This window comes from Mya arenaria, chromosome 8, assembly GCF_026914265.1.
Source record: "Mya arenaria isolate MELC-2E11 chromosome 8, ASM2691426v1".
In the NCBI taxonomy this organism is placed as follows: Eukaryota; Metazoa; Mollusca; class Bivalvia; order Myida; family Myidae; genus Mya; species Mya arenaria.
The window spans coordinates 9,674,630-9,694,838 of record NC_069129.1 but is presented as its reverse complement, the minus strand read 5'-3'; the positions used below and the strand labels follow the sequence as shown (position 1 = coordinate 9,694,838).

The 20,209-nt window shown below is 35.3% G+C and overlaps 1 protein-coding gene and 1 long non-coding RNA gene across 2 annotated transcripts; one reads left to right on the top strand and one right to left on the bottom strand.

Moving 5' to 3' along the window:
* Nucleotides 1–390: 390 nt before the first annotated feature.
* Nucleotides 391–1,692, bottom strand: LOC128243397 (uncharacterized). Its single transcript, XR_008262828.1, has 2 exons — nt 1,619–1,692; nt 391–994 (listed from the first exon to the last, which is right to left on the bottom strand). It is a non-coding gene; the product is annotated as an uncharacterized LOC128243397 (long non-coding RNA).
* A 5,622-nt stretch (nt 1,693–7,314) lies between these two features.
* On the top strand, nt 7,315–13,948 carry LOC128243396 (uncharacterized). The gene is made up of 7 exons (XM_052961155.1): nt 7,315–7,504; nt 8,334–8,849; nt 9,257–9,361; nt 11,180–11,309; nt 11,660–11,792; nt 12,117–12,324; nt 12,870–13,948. Exons 1-7 carry the CDS (start codon nt 7,336–7,338, stop codon nt 12,944–12,946), a joined length of 1,338 nt encoding a protein of 445 aa, XP_052817115.1. The 5' UTR covers nt 7,315–7,335; the 3' UTR covers nt 12,947–13,948.
* The last annotated feature ends 6,261 nt before the right edge of the window (nt 13,949–20,209 follow it).

Here is a 20,209-nt window from a genome sequence, read left to right as displayed (position 1 = left end):
TATGGTTAAAAAGCGTTTCTAACGCTTTAAGAAAATGGAGTCTTTTGACAGTGTTTCAAACAACTGAGATCTGTTATTTTGTGAATCATCTTATATGACTGACTGAATTGAAGGCAATGATATCAAAATCAGTTAATCTGAAAGATTGCAGTTTTAAAGGTGCATGTCCCTAAAGGTCAATTGGCAGGAGATCTCATCAAATTCAATGAAGAATCATACATTCAATGATGCAATTCAACTTATTCATTTTGATGAGAATCAGCATTTAAAGAAGTTACCATGAGCTCTGATTTTTTTGCTGTGCTTTTTTTATGACAAATTTATCATTTCTGTAGAAAATGTCTGACACTATCATACAAATTGTAGCAAAAGAAACAAAAAATGGTTGAACAGAATTAATGTTTATTTAAATATCTATAAAAAGAGTTGTTCATATAATAAGACATTATGATGCACATTGTAAATGTAAAACATAACTAAAGTACAAGGACATAAAAAAATATTTAATTTTATATATTTATATGATTTTTGAATAATAATATTTCTTATGATAACAATAATAATAATAAGTGTTGAATACTAAGCACTTAACATATTATACATGTATGAATATCAATAATAACAGTAAAAAAACAACAGTTCAACCAACAAAAGAGATCCAACAAGTACTAGCAATGGGAATCAAACCAATATGACCCAACAGTGATTCAAATAACACTAGTTGTCTATCACACATTCTGTCCAACAAGCAGTCCAAACAACACTGGTGGTCCAACCAACACTTCCAGTCCAACCATTTATAATTGTTCAACCAACACGTATGGTCCATCCAATATAGCGGCCCAGTAAGCAATAGATGCCAAACCAACAATAGCATGTCAGGTACTAGCTGTCCATCACGTTGCTACCAATCTAGCAGCCCAACCAATTGTAGTGATGTTCTTCATTGAAAGTAATGATCTCAGAAGGTAACATCAGCATATTTGAATCATATCTGTAAAGAAAGGAATGGAACATAAAAAGCATATTTTTATAAAAAAGTAAGTTACTCTCAGACTTATTTATGGATGGGTTTTAAGACAATCTGGAACCCGATTTAATTCCAGCCCTGGGGGTATGCGACTAGTCCGGTGGCCATCATAATATTTGAAAATAACAAATCATTCAGAAGACTACACAGGTGACAGCATGTCATAATTACTCTAAGTAAAATGTTTATTACATAGTAATAAAATACACACAGCAGTATAAATATCATAAGTTATATTGATGATGATTTATTTATGTTCATTCATAAGACTATTAGTTATACCTGGTAATGTACATACAGATTCCTCATTAGATTATGAATGTCAGATAGTAAAACAGACTAATGTATTATTTGTGTTAATTTTCAAAACAAATGTTTTAGAATAGATGATAATTTGTTGTTTATAATACTCCAATAAGAATAGTAACTGCAGTCTTTTCTGAACCATCTACCCCACCCACCAGAACTAACTGTCCAAGTAAACAGTCAAGCGATTTATAGCTCATGACATTCAAATAATATCACAATAATGTAATATAAACTCATTAAAATGACAAATCTAATAAAAATAAATAAATTATAACAAACCTGGAATGATAATTTGTCCGTATTTATCGCTGTTATTGTACTCCGTCATAACCCGGAAATAAACCGGAAGTCACCATGCCGCAAAGGATTATGGTATATTGGAAAGTCGAGAAAGTCACAAAAACGCTGTCGTTAAGCTTGATTACAAACATCTTGCCATTTAACCGATTATTTTCAAGGTTAAAGGCAACTACAATTTGGTCAAGAATTAGCATTAATGAAGTTCTTTGAAGTCGAAGATATAAACTTTTTTACACTTCTATCTTTGTTAAAGACCACATGATTATGTTCATATATTTACACAAATTATAAAGGAGTCGGAGAGGTGATGGAGATCTATTGTATGAAAAGGCTTAATTTATGGTATTTATGGGTAAAAATAGTGAAGGAACGACTCGCCATACTGTCATTATTTCATGTACATTGTGCTATATGAAATTATTCTCGTTCACCAGAGTGATGGTGCCATGCGTTACACATTTGATTTATCACTATCAAACCTCTTGTAAATGAGAATGTGTGAATATGTTGTTGATAAATCAATGAATGGTTTAGAAAATAAACATTTTGAATTTTGAAAAAAAGAAGCCTGAACTTGAAGAATACTGCCATGACTAATGAGATGCAATGTGCCAGGCCGCAAAAGTTTTATCAGTGAACATATTAACAGACAATTAAGATATTACATTCAAACAGGGAAAAAGTAATATGAAAACCTATCGCTGTCGCTAAAGTAATGCACCAGTCAATGGTAAGCATCCCCCCACCCCAGGTCCGGGGGGACAGTCGGTGGTTTTGTGTTCGCGCCAAAATAGCGGGGAATTGGCCTTGGACCGACTGTGTAGCTCAAGGAATTTGGTCGAAGCGCTAGCGGTTTAAGCGCCCGGCGTGCGCCACCTCTAAAATAATCGAAGTTTACTGTTTTCATCAATATCGGAGAAACAAAGGTAATAAAATAAGCTCATAATGCACCATTTCCGACTACATACATGAGGGAGTAACCCCAAATTCCCGTAAAACAGTTTATGCCATATACTTTCGGTTCTGAGGGAGGAGCACATGTCAAAAGTTGCACCCCTAAGTTACTACCCCTCTAACATCAATTCCTGGATTCGCACCTGCGATGTGCCATGTTTCCGCAACCTGGGAGATTTAATAAAAACGCTTCTGTTTCTGGGGCTGTGATTACGAAGCACTGCTTCTGCTGTAATAAACCAAGATGATACTTGACTTCTACTACTACAAGTTACCTAGATTCACGTGCATTATTTAGCACGTTATTGCTATGTGTTTCACAAGATTTATACCCTGTGTACTGCTAATATTTAGCATTCTCAAACATTTATTGTTGAATAAGATTTTAGCTGATAGCTATTTTCTATTTGTCTGAAGATGATGAAAAACATAATCTTATATATTCAACCTCAAGTCAGTTTCCTAGTCTGAATTTTGAGAGGATACAAAAAGTATTCCTGGTGGGTACAACCTTTAAGGTAAAAGACAGACACAAATACATGCATGCCATACTTTTGAGAGGCTTTGCAGTGGATTTTAGTCTGAATTCCAGGGAATATTGGTCTAAAGTCCAGCGGATTTTGGTCTTAACAATATCAACATTTATTATTTAAGACTAAATACAGAAATTTGAATGCATATTTACTTATATTTATTTAATGATCTAGAATACATACAATAAAAGAATAAATAATATATTATGAAATTATAATCAATTGTCAATGCATATGATAAATAAATAATACATAATACAAGAGGGCCATGATGGCCCTAAATCGCTCACCTGAGTAAAAGAGTTTAACCTTTGTTATTAATATAGCTTGTTTCTCAAAGAATATTGAACAAGAGCTGTCAAAGTATGTGACAAATGCCCCCCAATGTGACATTGATCTATGAACAAGTACATAACAAGAGCACCGCGAAACGGAGCATTATACGCCCGAAGAAGATTCGGCTTGAGGTCCTTTTAATGTAGTGATGATTTGTAAAAAGTTATTTGAAAATCGCTTTATTAGTTACCAAGCTATGGCCCGGACACGGAATTGCTAACGGACGAGTAACAAAGATGTGGCCCGGACACAGAATTGCTAATGCCCCCCATGGTGATTCTAGTCTTTGAGGTATGGACCTGGAAATTGCGCGCAACACATCCTTTTAATGTAGTGATGATTTGTATAAAGTTATTTGAAAATCGCTTTATTAGTTACCAAGTTATGGCCCTGACACGGAATTGCTAACGGACGAGTTACAAAGATGTGGCCCGGACACAGAATTGCTAACGTCCCCCATGGTGATTCTAGACTTTGAGGTATGGACCTGGAAATTGCATGTGACATCTTTTTAATGTAGTGATGATTTGTATAAAATTATTTGAAAATCACTTTATTAGTAACAAAGATGTGGCCCAGACACAGAATTGCTAACGCCCCCCCCCATGGTGATTCTAGTCTTTGAGGTATGGACCTGGAAATTGCGCGCGACACATCCTTTTAATGTAGTGATGATTTGTATAAAGCTATTTGAAAATCGCTTTATTAGTTACCAAGTTATGGCCCTGACACGGAATTGCTAACGGACGAGTAACAAAGATGTGGCCCGGAAACAGAATTGCTAACGCCCCCCCATGGTGATTCTAGTCTTTGAGGTATGGACCTGGAAATTGCGCCTAACACATCCTTTTGGACACGGAATTGCTAACAGACGAGTAACAAAGATGTGGCCAGGACACAGAATTGCTAACGCCCCCCATTGGTGATTCTAGTCTTTGATTTATGGCCTGGACATGGAATTGCTAACGTCCCCCCCATTGCTAACGGACGAGTAACAAAGATGTGGCCAGGACACAGAATTGCTAACGCCCCCCATTGGTGATTCTAATCTTTGATTTATGGCCTGGACATGGAATTGCTAACGTCCCCCCCCCCATTGCTAACGGACGAGTAACAAAGATGTGGCCAGGACACAGAATTGCTAACGCCCCCCATTGGTGATACTAGTCTTTGAGTTATGGCCTGGACATGGAATTGCTAACGTCCCCCCCCCCATGGTGATTCTAGACTTTGAGGTATGGACCTGGAAATTGCATGTGACACATCCTTTAATGTAGTGATGATTTGTATAAAGTTATTTGAAAATCACTTTATTAGTAACAAAGATGTGGCCGAGACACAGAATTGCTAACGCCCCCCCATGGTGATTCTAGTCTTTGAGGTATGGACCTGGAAATTGCGCGCGACACATCCTTTTAATGTAATGATGCTTTGTATAAAGTTATTTGAAAATGACTTTATTAGTGACAAAGTTGTGGCCCGGACACGGATTTGCTAATGCACCCCATGGTGATTCTAGTCTTTGAGGTATGGACCAGGAAATTGCGCGCGACACATCCTTTTAATGTAGTGATGATTTGTATAAAGTTATTTGAAAATCGCTTTATTAGTTACCAAGTTATGGCCCGGACACGGAATTGCTAACGGACGGACAGACGGACAGACGATGGAGGCCATAACATAATACGACCCTTCGGGCATATAAAAAGTTTATCTTGCCTTTATGTGTCAAATACATATTGCAAGTTATATTAAATTGCCTCTGAGCAAAAAAAAAAACAATCATACTAAATGACAGCCAACACTCTTTATGTCCTCATATTCAGCATTCCATTGTGAATAAACACTTAGTGTATCTTTCACCTTAGAGGTAGGGACATGGGTCTTGCACACGACACGTTGTCTTGGTATGTTGAAAACATATGGCATTTTCATTTTAAAATCTGTCCATATAAGAGAAAGTCACAGCGCGGACACGACAGCCTATAATTTCCTTCAGGTTGCCATGGCAACCAGAGTTCTGCAAGGAATTATTTTTTTTTAACAATTTTGAAAAAGCACCAACCAAGGATCATTCCTATGAAGTTTCATCAAAATTGTCCAAGCGGTTTAGGAGAAGATGATTGTAACCAATTGTTGACACTTTTCCTTTAGGTTGCCATGTCAACCAGAGTTCTAAATGGAATTAATTTCTTTGAACAATTTTGAAAAAGCACCAACCAAGGATCATTCCTATGAAGTTTCATCAAAATTGTCAAAGCGGTTTAGGAGAAGAAGATGATTATAACCAATTGTTGACATTTTCCTTTAGGTTGCCATGGCAACCGGGCCAAACAAAATTATGTCAACAAATTTAAGAGAGGTCCATGCAAGGACACTTCAAACCAAATTTGCTGAAGATCTATCAAGGGGTTCATGCGAAGAAAATGTTAAGTTTTTTTACTAATTTTAGCTCTGGTGGCCCTTAAAAGGGGCCAAACAAAATTATTTATTACTAAAAGACCTGACAGAGGCCCATGCTAGGATGCTTCAGACTTGAAGATCCATCAAGCAGTTAATAAGATCAAGTTGTTTAAAGGTTTTTCTATTTTTTGCTCTGGTGACCCCTAAAAGGGGCCAAACAAAACCATTTGAACAAAGTTGAGAAAGGACCATGTAAGGATGCTACATATCAAGTATGGAGTCATTCTGACCTTTACTTTCAGAGGAAAAGATGTTCAGTGACAAGACAATGTAAAAACAAATGACCCCTGAGCAAGGCCAATTTGACCCCGGGACAATAATTTGAATACCTTTGGTGTAGGTCCACTAGGTAACACTATATACCAAATATGAAAGCTCTAGGTCTTATATTTTGGAGAAGAGGATTTTTAAAGTTTTATTATATAAGACTATATAAAAACAAATAACTTTCAGGGCGGGGCCAATTTTGACCCTGTGGCAATAATTTGAACAACTTTGATAGAGGTCCACAAGATGATGTTGTATACTAAATATCTAATCTCCTGGCCTTACGGTTCTGGAGAAGAATATTTTTAAAGATTTAATATATAACACTACGTAAAAACAAGGACCCCCTAGGCGGGGTCAATTTTGACCCTGTGGCAATAATTTGAACAAATCTGGTAGAGGTCCACTAGATGATGCTGTATACCAAATATCTAAGCCCTGGGCCTTACAGTTTCGGAGAAGATTTTTAAAGATTTACTATATAACACTATGTAATGAAACTAGTGACCCCTGGGGCGGGCCCATTTTTGACCCCAGGAGAATAATTTGAACAAATTTTGTAGAGGACCACTACATGATGACACATACCAATTTTCAAGGTTCTAGGCCTTGTGGTTTTTGAGAAGAAGATTTTTAAAGTTTTCCCTATATAAGTCTATGTAAAACAAGTGACCCCCGGGGCAGGGCCATTTTTGACCCCAGGGGGATAGTTTTAACAATTTTGGACAGAAAGTAGCCCACATGTACCTAGCGGATGTAATGGACAGAAAGTAGCCTACAGGTAATGAGGTACATAGATAGACATGCCCTAATTTGAAACTAATTCAAATTCAAGCGTACACACACTCGCCTTTGCAAATCACGAATGAATATTGCTGGTTGATTCCTAACGACTGCAGAAGTGTACAGAAGTGAAATCATAACACAATGTAATCAGAATGTGATATTTAACGAAAAATGTGACATAATAAATAGTGAGGTCAGTTCCAAATCCATCAATATTAATCAAGCTATAATATGTCCTCAGTTTTGAGACGCTTTGTGTCTCCCGTTCAGTGTATTATTGGCTGCTGTAATTTTCATTGTATTATCGTAATCCTGCGATGTCTTCTCATGTTTCAGTATTACTATTTCTATGCAGACATGCCAAATAGTTTGAACTGCATTCATCAACTGAAATCCCTGCAGTTAGCAGAAGGAGTGGACCCCAGACTTCAGATTGAAAGGTTTCGCTACACCTACGAGAATCTGGTCAACCACGTTGGTTTTACGGTCCGTGATCACAGCACCCTCAAGGTTTTGCCATACGATGGTAAGTCTTGATGCAAGTTAATACATACTTTGATAAGATTTACCTTTTCCGTTTATTCTTAATTTAGGAATGTTGGGATACGAGTGAGGTTTGTGCACTTAAACTGGTTTAAACCCCCAGTTAATTTACATTTTACTGACCGTTCCAAGGCTGTACCTAACACTCCTTGATAAACATACCTAGTTTTTTTATGTAGTATATATGCTGTTTGGGGAGTTTTGTGCTGTTCTTCCATGTTTCTTGTCTGTGATGTTTTTCTTTTTGTGTTCTATGTCTTTGGCGTTTACCCAGTGCCATTTAACCGGGTTTATGTTTAAACTGTTTGCTACTGAGATTTTTTCTGTAGTTTTTCACATAAGTATTGATATATACGAATAATTCCATACAAATTGCAACAGTCATAATCTGGAACCTGGGATCATATACATTGTATGATGGTATATGGAGCAAATGTCAGAGTCAAACTGATAAACGGCAACGCAACACATATATAAGCACTAAAATGTCGTTTAACGAGACATGCCAGTATTACTGCCATTTAACGGCTAGGGTAAGCAAAAGAGGTTTCTAGTTGGTTGTTGGGAAGGGGCGGCAACAGTTTTCTTTTCATTATGGTAAAACAATCCTTAACAATATATATCTCTGTATTACTTCATTCCGAACACCCCAAATTACTATGTTTGTTGCGTATTTGTATATCAACGGGGTGCTTGTACGGAGTACAATGGTTTCCATTGGCATGTTCCTGCAGTTTTTATGAGGAATAGGTATGGTATATATCGGTTTCCCTCTGGAAAACAAGCTCTAGTTTCGTGTTGTTTTTTTTCAGACTGCGCAACTACGCACTTTCAAATATTATTTGATGCCGTCCGTGAACAGGTTATGGATCACAAAGACTCCGACTTGAAGGAAAATAAGCAAATGCAAGAAACCAGCCTAAAAGCAACAAGCAGCAGAGGTGAAAAGTCAGCTGAAAACGAGGACGTTCTTGTATTGTGCACTGATCATCACGATGATATAGAAATCGCAAATCAAATTCGTGGATACTTGGAGAGCCGAAACATCAGAGTGGAATTTCAGGCTGCTAATAAGTCGAACTTGATAAGCAAAACGTACAATTGGTACGTGTTTGTGTTTTCCGAGGATGCATTACACGACGACCTTCTAAAGTTCAATTGCCTGTCTGCTCTAAACAGCAGCGTTTCTGACAACGTTGTTAAGGTGCTCCCTGTCTTGCATAATGTCGACGTGAACAAAGTGCCCAGTTTTATTCGTTGGGTCACTGTTTTAACAACATCTGACGACCGTGAAAAATACTGCAACAACATTTACCAAACCGTTACAGGTACGTTTGTATTTCTAAGGGAAAATGTTTTATCAGATCTTATTAGATAAACCTGAAGAAGTTTTGATTTAATTTAGTTTTGCACATGCCGTATACCTAAAATTAAAAGATAACCCCCTTTGTGTTGTAATGCTAAAAAACGCATTCCACGAATTTCCTTCTATTTGAGTGCCGGTCTGCGCGGCTTTGGGTGTTTTATGGTCAAGGAACCTGACAGTCAGGCTGCATCTATGTACAATTGTTTCTGTTGAAGCACAGAAGGCTACATTCCCTCTTCGTAAATCAGACTCAGATGCCTCTCTGACACCGAGTTAAGGATGATCCTTTTCCGTCAGATGTTACAAAGTATCCCAAAGAACCGTTAAGCAAATCATCTTGAACTAAAGTTTCTCTATTGTTGGTCACAGGTGGTGTAGTTCAAATGGAGGAGCGGATGCCGTGTGGTGATGTGGCAACGGGGCTGTGCTGGGCCTACATTATCAACTACCTGAGACATACACTCTACAACAAGGGTACGTACTTGAGTCCTTACATTAGCAGTGTGATGTTACTTTCTATAATTGGTACCTACTGGAATCCGTTATACACTCTACAACAAGGGTACGTACCTGAGTCCTTACATGAGCAGTGTGATGTTACTTTCTATAATAGGTACGTACTTGAATCAGTACATTAGCAGTGTGATGTTACTTTCTATAACAGGTACGTACTGGAGTCCGTTATACACTCTACAACAAGGGTACGTACTTGAGTCCTTACATTAGCAGTGTGATGTTACTTTCTATAACAGGTACGTACTGGAATCCGTTATACACTCTACAACAAGGGTACGTACTTGAGTCCTTACATTAGCAGTGTGATGTTACTTTCTATAACAGGTACGTACTGGAATCCGTTATACACTCTACAACAAGGGTACGTACTTGAATCAGTACATTAGCAATGTGATGTTACTTTCTATAACAGGTACGTACTGGAATCCGTTATACACTCTACAACAAGGGTACGTACTTGAATCAGTATATTAGCAATGTGATGTTACTTTCTATAACAGGTACCTACTGGAATCCGTTATACACTCTACAACAAGGGTACGTACCTGAGTCCTTACATGAGCAGTGTGATGTTACTTTCTATAATAGGTACCTACTGGAATCCGTTATACACTCTACAACAAGGGTACGTACTTGAATCAGTACATTAGCAATGTGATGTTACTTTCTATAACAGGTACGTACTGGAATCCGTTATACACTCTACAACAAGGGTACGTACTTGAATCAGTACATTAGCAATAAGATGTTACTTTCTATAACAGGTTCACACTGGAATCCGTTATACACTCTACAACAAGGGTACGTACTTGAATCAGTACATTAGCAGTGTGATGTTACTTTCTATAACAGGTACGTACTGGAATCCGTTATACACTCTACAACAAGGGTACGTACTTGAATCAGTACATTAGTAGTGTGATGTTACTTTCTATAACAGGTACGTACTGGAATCCGTTATACACTCTACAACAAGGGTACGTACTTGAATCAGTATATTAGCAATAAGATGTTACTTTCTATAACAGGTACGTACTGGAATCCGTTATACACTCTGCAACAAGGGTACGTACTTGAATCAGTACATTAGCAATAAGATGTTACTTTCTATAACAGGTACGTACTGAAATCCGTTATACACTCTGCAACAAGGGTACGTACTTGAATCAGTACATTAGCAATGTGATGTTACTTTCTATAACAGGTACGTACTGGAATCCGTTATACACTCTACAACAAGGGTACGTACTTGAATCAGTATATTAGCAATGTGATGTTACTTTCTATAACAGGTACGTACTGGAATCCGTTATACACTCTACAACAAGGGTACGTACTTGAATCAGTATATTAGCAATGTGATGTTACTTTCTATAACAGGTACGTACTGGAATCAGATCAGATGAGGTCTGATTGTTCCCCAACAACAACTATAAACGTATCCATCCAATATAAGTGTGGAAATTAATGTTAACAGTAAATATATACATACTGCAGTTGGTTTACTAAAAGTGTGATGCTCCATCTGATATAAAAGTATCATACTTGAGCTTGTTCAACAGTTATATTGTTACAGTCTCTTTACAATAACAAGTACACAGACCGGAGTCCGTTTACGAAAAGTGTCATATTATGCACATTAATTAATGTTTTCTTTTTACCCCCCTACTTTAACATACATAGGTACATATATAATTGTTATTGGATCCGAACACTAAACGTGTCATATTCTACATGATAACTCGTATTTTCTTTGACAGTTTTCGTATTTGACAGATTTTAAAGGCAGAATTCAGAGGTTTCTTGAAGAGAAAAACATGAATTGCGGCTTTTTGACGAAGATGTACATCTGGTGGCCAAGGTCGTGTAAAGCTGCTGACTCGGTCGTAGATGGGGCAAACATAGGGTACATATATTTTTATAAGTATTTAACTATCAAGTAATCAATATGGCATATGTAAGTGTCGTTACTGACCATTTGGTTCCAAATACAGTCGAAAACCGTTGGCTCGATATCCCAGGGACTGGCCGGAATTCTTACAAAGATAAAACCCGGTCGTTTAAATAGTTGGAGACATCGTGAAAATCAAGCCACTGGGCGATTTCGAGCCAGAAGTAGCCAGTCGACAATTTTTCACGCATATGCAATATAGTTTACATGTTCATACATGTATTAGGCAAAGTGTTCGCGGACATGTATTTCGTCTCGCAATATCCTTTATTGTAATAAAAAGTACTATAAACATGATATTTTAGTGCTGGGGAAGGCAGCCAGGCTCCGGTAAAAAAGATTGATAGTCTACCGGAAGTGATTGTGGACCAGGGAGCCCAGCAGAAAAAGCCGTTCATCTTGAACGTTTTTCAGTACACGCGGCCAGCGGACGGAAAGGTAAGATTTAGAACAGTTATGCATAACAGTACGCCGACTGATTGCATTTTTAAAAGAAAAAAATGTCAACGTATTGAGTATTTGCTTTGTGATCATCATGAAAACGAAAATGCTAAACAAATTGTACAAAAACAAAATTAGTGAGCTTAGCTTAATCCTTTCCCCCTTATGTTAACGTTGCAGGATGACTTTGTTAAACCATTTTTAACAAGTACATATATATGGTTGCATTCGTCAAACAACATTTAGAGAATGTGTACAAAGTGTCATCTTTGTTCTTCTTTATTCCAACCATTTTATATGTTTGTATTATTTCAATTTCAGATATTTTGCTTCGTCTGTGAGTACTGCGCAGCAATGGGATGCTTGTACCAAATGGCGAAGAATTTCGCATTTGCTGGAATCTCTACGGAGGAAATGTACCGACAGGGAAAGGTGTTTGTCGACAAGTTTGTGGAAATATCTTCCCGACAAGCTGTGAAGGACCAATTTGGTGACTTCAATGAGTGTGCCAAAGTTGTGTATTACGATGGTGCGTTCGTTGTTTTGACTTAAAACGTATTATGTCTTCATTTTGATTGTATAAGGTTAGCGACAAATGACCATAACAACACACTTAATATTGAATGTTTAGTAAACAACCAATGCCATTATATGGTAAGGCAAAAATACAAAAATAATGGGTGAGTGTCAAACTACTTACTATACAATGCATTTTTGGTTATTAAGTGGTTATTACTGGTAACAGGATCATAACCGTGTATTAAATAGCTGAAAACTCTTAAAAATTAAATGACTAGTGAGTGATAAAATATTAAGTGTGATCTGCTATCGTCAAATTAGGTACAAGTACTAAAATTAAATTAAACTCGGTATCATTTATAAGAAAAATTGTTTTTGACATTTAGTCATCCTTTTTGGTATATTAAAAATGTATTTATTGTGGTACATCTTATTTTGGAGGAAGAGTGCATCTTTAAATACGAACTCCATAGAACCTTAAAGGCTGTGTTTACTTTTGAATGAACTGTTTTGCACTTGTATTATTAATTGCGTGTTTTGTTGTTGTTTTGACAGATAGTAAAACCAACCTTCTGGCAGCTATAGAGAATGAAATACGCCAAGCAGAAGTGGACGGTTCTGTACTCTACTGACACCACAGCTGAAGAAGACTGCCAGTGTATATTACTACGAAACAAATGTAACCGAAAATAAATGCACATATGACTTTAAATACTCTGGAAACACGCTAAAAAGGAAATTGTGCAGGTCCCGCATTGCGACATCTACTAGGGGTAGTTCATGTACTGTGACACAAATTTTATAAAACATGTAGCAGAAACCATTTTATCCTGTCACCTGCATACAAATCGGTCCAATAACAAGGTGCCGTGTAAACTTTAGTTTATTAGGATAGTAGACCACGTGATGTTTATCTACAGTCAGGTGGTCATGTGACCGCGAAAACGAACTTCTTTTATATATTCTGCAATGTCAGAAGAAAAGCAGAACTGCCGTTTCAGTATCTTATCAATGGACCACTAACAGCCGACCTCAGCAATCACTCGCCCATAAAGTGCCATCATTATGCAAAATAATGACACTGGCAAAACAATCGACCTGAAATCTTCATGAGATGTGAAAATCTTACCCCACCCGCAAATGCTGGAAACTGTGAAACAGCATTCAACGATACTCGTCGATAGTTTATTCCATTTCTGTGGTGAATGACAAAATCTCACTTACAACAGAAATGAATGATTTCTTTGCCGGTGCAGTTATGATCATTCAACACTATCAACATCATTTAAATCCATTTAATATGTTGCGATTGTTTGTAAACACTCGTGATCTTGAATTTTGACCTGTGTACTGTACTCTGACTTGCGGAATAATTGTTACATCATCAGATAATGTTCAGAGACTGATCCATGCTTATGCACGTTTAAAAGTATTTTTATGTTTTGAATTGATATTGACGTATTAAAATGCAATGACTTTGAATATAAACGTACTAAAAAAGTTGAACAGTTTTACGAACTATTTTGGGGGCGATTTAAACATGGATACCGAGTGTGATGACGTCAACAGGGAAAAACAGTTGTCCCCCTTACTTTTAAAGATTCTTATTAATTTTAAGGTTTTATAGTGTTTAATTAAACAAAGTAAAAGGATAAATAGAATACTAGGTTAGTGCCGTGGGTGGAGAAAGTTTATCTGGCTCGGCTGCGGATTTTATCGGGTTCGCCTTCGGCTCACCCGATAAATTCCTCCGCCTTGCCAGATAAACTTCCTCCATCCACGGCACTAACCTAGTATTCTCTATTTACGATATATTTAATCTTTCATATTTACCATTTTTTATAATAATGCGTTCAGGTACTTACATACCTAAAGCAAAAACAAATAAAAATACAAACAATGAACATAAACATTTTTATCGAAGCAATAGTTTAAAATGCGAACATTTAAATTAACATTATACAGAAGTTAATCAATGCAATATTATATTATTCGAGTAGAATGCGTTACACTTATGATTTTTATAAGGGAATATATCTTAAATATTTTGCAATTTCATGGAGATTAACTCCATACTTGATCGACTGTCAATTTCTTCTATCATATTATATAGAATCAAGTTTTTTAATCCGACCCTGGTATTGTACATGTAGATTAGCTGCAGATAACAGTATGTTTATTTATGTTTTATTGTTGACTTTATCATATCCTTGCTATTTTGGGAAAAGGACAATCAAGAGAATATATTAAGAACGAGTTCATAAGTATATATCAAGCTGGTTATAGTATGATATATGAAGTTAAATTAAATTGACCTAAGCGCGTGGCGATGGGTTTTCTTTTAGCAATTCCCTTGAGGTTAGGTTCTTGAACTGTTTGCATAGCATATCATTTTGTTACTTTTTCTTCTTCTTTTTTATGTAGTATTTATAAAAATTCGGCCAGTGACAATAACATTGGCTCAAGTATATTCGTCTTCAGTCAATATATTTAGGGCACACTAAAAGAAAATGATATTCACTTCTGAATAATTAGTGTTATGTTTTCTTATATAAAACCTTATAGTAGAATACACCGATTGAAATGCCTATACCATTTTAAGTTAACCTTTAACAGCAATTTTTGCCACAAGTTTGTTCTGTTTATTTTAAACAAGACCTTAAACATTTAGTAGAATACACCGATTGAAATGCTTTAAGCATTTTAGCTAACCTTTAACAGCAATTGTTGCCACAAGTGTGTTCTATTTTTTATCAAACATTTTCCCCAGTCTAAAAATGCAACGAACATTTTTTTTTCCTTTTTCACTAATGTCTGTGTGCTAGGTGCATTAAGAATAAATATACATACTAACGTTGATTTACCCTTTTGAAATCCAAACTGATTATCAATTATGGTTTTATTTTCTTTAGCTCATTTTAAAAGTCTTCTCGAAAAAAGTGTTGAATATATCTTCGGCAGAATGTTGACTAATGTTATACCTCTATATTTTTAGCATCTTTAGGGTAGCCGCTTTTAAATATAGGTACAATAATTCTTGGAGTTATTTGTGAAAAAAAAAACTTAATCAATTCGGTAGTGTTAAAATGGTGGTCTAGAACCTCATTGTTTATTGCTCTATCAATTTGAACGTTGTTGTTTGTGCTTGTTGTTGTTGTGGAGCCATAAAACGGGTTGAATTGGTAAAACAATTTACTATTCGGGGTTTGGGTTATTATGATTTTTTTCATATTGTTTATTTATATATTTCAAAAATGTTTTTCGGTGTGCTATAGATGAGTTACTAATTTTAACCCCTTCATTTCTTTATTTGTTGCCTTGTATTTTATCTTATTATATATCGTTTTATGTCTTGTGTATAAGTCCCTATTGCCATGATTTTATTGCGTAAATATTTTTTCTATGATTCTTTTATAAATTTCTAGCATTTTACCATGGAATCCTTTTCTTTTTGTCGTGATGTTTTGTTGTGTTTGTTCTCATTTTTCCGTATACTTTTAAGCCACATGTTGACATTATATTAGCAAACTCATTTATAATTTGGTCAAATGGTAGTGTATCAATATTTACGGGGTATTTCATTGAGATTATTTGCGTGATGGATTATTTCTTTTTTTCAAATGTTTCTGTATTTTTTTATCATATTCAATATATGATGATACGTTTGTTAAAGCTGCACTCTCACAGATTGAATGTTTTGACAACTTCTTCTATTTTTTTGTTTTGGAACGAGCCAATTTATGCGAAAATGCATTGAAACCAGTGGTATAAGACTGCCGACAAAAACAGATCGCAGATGTTCATATTTAATTTCAAAAATTGATGTTTTATGCATTTCTCTTTAACTGTTAGTAACGCTTTTAGCTATAAAACATTAATTTTCGAACGGAAATATAAAAATCTGCGATCTTATCTTTTGTCAGCAGTCTTATATCACTGGTTTGCAGATATACACACAGAAAATGGCTCATTCCAAGACAAAAAAAGTGTTGTCAAAACGGTAAATCTGTGAGAGTGCAGCTTTAAAGGAATGGTTTCATTTTCGAGTTTTTTGCTCGAGTGAACATTAGTGGTGAATGATCAGAGAATTCCGTTGGTTCGTGTTTTTTTTCAAGTTTTGAATTAATTGAAAATCATTTAAACAAAGTATTAGATAATCGACGGTACTTTTTCCCTGTATTCCTACAAATGTGCAATTTCTTATATTATTATCTTTGCAGAGTCTGCCATTTGCTATAATTAGATTTGTCGAATTGCAACAGTTTATCCTTGACCAATCAATATTATAAGATTCATTAACATCATCATCATCATCAAATATCTTCAAACTTTTTGATGTTAAATAGACACAACATATATAAGCACCATTATCTCATTAAAGATAATATGAATTATCATGCATATTTTGGAATATTTCATTGAGATCATTGCCTTGATGGTTGTTTTGTTTTTTTAATGTTTCTGTGATGTTTTAACATTTTTATATATGATTCTTCGTTTGTTAAAGGAATGGTTTCATGTTGTGGACTTCGAGCTTTTTTACTGGAGCGAACTTTATTGGCGAATGATCGGAGAATTCCGTTGATTCGCTTATTTTAAGTTGTTGAATTAAGTTAAAATCATTTAAATGAAGTATACGATAATCGACAGTACTTTCTATCTGTATTCCTACAAATTTGCACTTTACTTTATTTTTATCTTTGCAAGGTCTGCCGTTTGCAATTAGTAGATTTGTCGACTTGCACAGAGTTACCATGTTTCCTTGATTATCAACTATTTTATTATCATTAGATCTTTCAGGTACTAGATCAGTATTCAAAAAATCATTATAATTGGAATCTAAAAGTCTATCGTAAGTGATGTAGTCTTTGCATTCTGAAGACTGATGTTTTGCTATTAAAATCACCAGTTATACCATATTTTTCCTTTGTTTGGAATTATTCTATATCTGATTCTAAAATAGCAAAAGTATCTGCATCATCATCATCATCATCATCATCACCATTATCGTCATTTTGTTCGAGTTTTTGTTTTTGTTTTATATAGACACAACAAATATAAGCATCATTATCACGCTAAATTATAGATTAACAAAGTTTTAGCCATACAGATCCCTTGATTTTCTTTCACAATTTTTACATTAGGTTTTAATTCATTTTTAATAAAAATACAACTACTATTTCGTCCTTTCCGAATAGTTTTTATTTGTTTCCAAACAGATGATACTACTCATATCCATGTATATTATGATTATATAGTGTTCTTTTGAAGAAGCCAGTTTTCTTTGAAAAGGAAAGATATCATACTCGATTATAAAGTTCAGAAATCTAGATAGGAAAGTTTTCTCACTAATCCGTTCACATTCCATGATAACAGGCAGCCTTAGTTTTTTGCGACCTTCCTATGTGTCGGAAGTGGTCGTTCCGTTCGCTCCTTCGTATATTACAAAACACTTAAAGAAGAATGGTAACAGCGCAATGTTAAGTGGAAGTGAAAGAAGCTTTTAATAGACAATAGAGTAATTTCTCTTTGTTCGACACACTCTATGTACTAATTGTATGTATGTACTTGGACAATACTCTAATATACTATTTAACTCTTTAAACTGTTCGAAAATGTACAATGCAGCTAGCTGACTTCAATGGTGCGAAGCAATGCAATTTGTTTCAAGGCAGATTCCAGACAACATTTTGCAGAATAGGATGATTCCCGATTATTCACATTTTCGGCGTCGGCGTCGCACCTTGGTTAAGTTTTTGCATGTCAGCACCTTTAAGTCATTATCTCAGCAAATACATAATGAATTGTATTGAAACATTAGAAATGAATTTACATCTGTCCAACCGACTTATTTTATGAACTTAGATAACTCTGTTTTGAATATAATGCAATTTATGGCTCTGAATGTATGTAAGGACACATAGGTTAATTTCTCAGCAATAAGTTGATGTATTGCAATGAGACTTTTTACATCTCAACCCCAACCTACTTAATAAACCATGTAAGATAACACTTTGTTTTGCACACAATGCAAATTATCGGCCTTTATCATTTGAATTACACTCTCTTGGTATGGTTTGAAATTGTAGTTAAGGTTTTGAATGTAAGCATATGTTTACAACTCAGCAACTGATAAGTGCAGTGTATTTTATTGAGATCTTATACAACGGAATTTAACCATCCAATCTACTTAAATACTCAAGTTTTCTAACTCTATTTTCCACACAATGCAAATTATGGGCCTTTAACATTTGATTTAGAATTTCTTGTAATGGTTTGCATGTAACCACATTTCAAACTAAATTCCAGCACATTACTTCATGTATTGTAATGAAATTTTATACAGGTGTTTACAACAATTAATCAAATAAAATACTCTATTTTGAATTTAATGTTCAGTAAACATGTTTGTGGCGAACGTTCGCTGTTTTGTTCCCCGCTTGCGGTGTATGCGCTGCGTTACCATGGATACAAAACAAAACGTTGGCTAGCGTTTTGTAAATGCTCGCCTTACAGAACGTACTGCAGTTATGCGGCCCGGTCCGATTATCGATTTTCATTTTGCGGCCCATAGAACGTTCGCACTTCAAATCAATTTTTGTCTTCAAATCGAAAGTGGCGACTGTTAAATAATATCCTAACAAAATAATCACAATGTATTGATCTGCTTAAACAGATTAATTATTAAAATCCCAAACTTAAGGGAAGCAAACGCTAGCGAAGTTGAGGAAAATACGCTAGTGTTTGATAAACAGTCTGGACTATAAGGGCGTCTTTTTTTATTCAGTGTTGACATTCTAAAAACAAAACTTGAAAAACAACAACTGTACATACATGCTGATATCAATAATACGAGGTCTTAATTTATTTAGTTATAAACAGTCGTTCTTCTTGCTAAGTGTTCATGTTTATTGAATTGAATTGTGACATTCGGGACATGAAAAGGCAGATGTCAGTGATTCGTTCAGAAAAAAAATCGGATATAGGTGTTGTAGAATTTTCAAGGGGAGCATTTGAAATTGATGGGAACATAAAATAACAACAAAATGGTGTTTGCCATTTGGCTTATTTCTAAAAAACTAAATTTAATTTTGAGAGTGAGTTTGCTGACCGTAGTCAAGCCAGAAGGGAATAAGAATGCACAACTAGAATGCATGTAAACTTTAAAAGAAGACATTAAACTTACAAAATAAGAAAAAATATATATGTATTAAAGAGGTTAATACACGGCGTAGTCGGAACGTTGTGTGTTATATTGCCCCCGTGCTCATTATGTCCCTCGAATTCGTCTCGGGCCTATTATGAGTCACTCTTGCCAAATATCACTCATTAGCGTCTCTAACCTCTAAGTATAAACTTTTGTGAAGCCAATATGTTTTGTATTGTGTTTGGATTGCTCGAACGCGAATGCATTAAATCACGCGCGAGTTCGTTAGAATCTTTCAAAGTTTAGTTTTGTCAGTAAGCAAAAACCGTCACCATAAATGTCATCCAGCTGTACAACTCCGTCGAGTGTTTCAAAGGATATACTAAATGATAGAAGATTAATTTATTTGCACAAAAATAGTTCATTGGAATTAGTTATAAGTCTTTTATTCATTAAAATATGAACAAAACAGTGACGTCTAAGGTAAGAAAATAACTTAACGTACCAGTAATGGTAAGTAATATACGTAAGATAAGGCACAACACAACATGTCAAATGTACATAACCAAACGTTTTTGTCAGCGAAAGTATTATACATCAATATGACGATAGAACAAATAATGTACATACTGTAACGTGAGCTATATATAGATTCAATCACAATTATGTAAGTACGTAGGTTCTTTACGTGAACATAATTAAACCTTAAAATCGGAACATTGGTTTTTGGGTATACAAATATCTCACA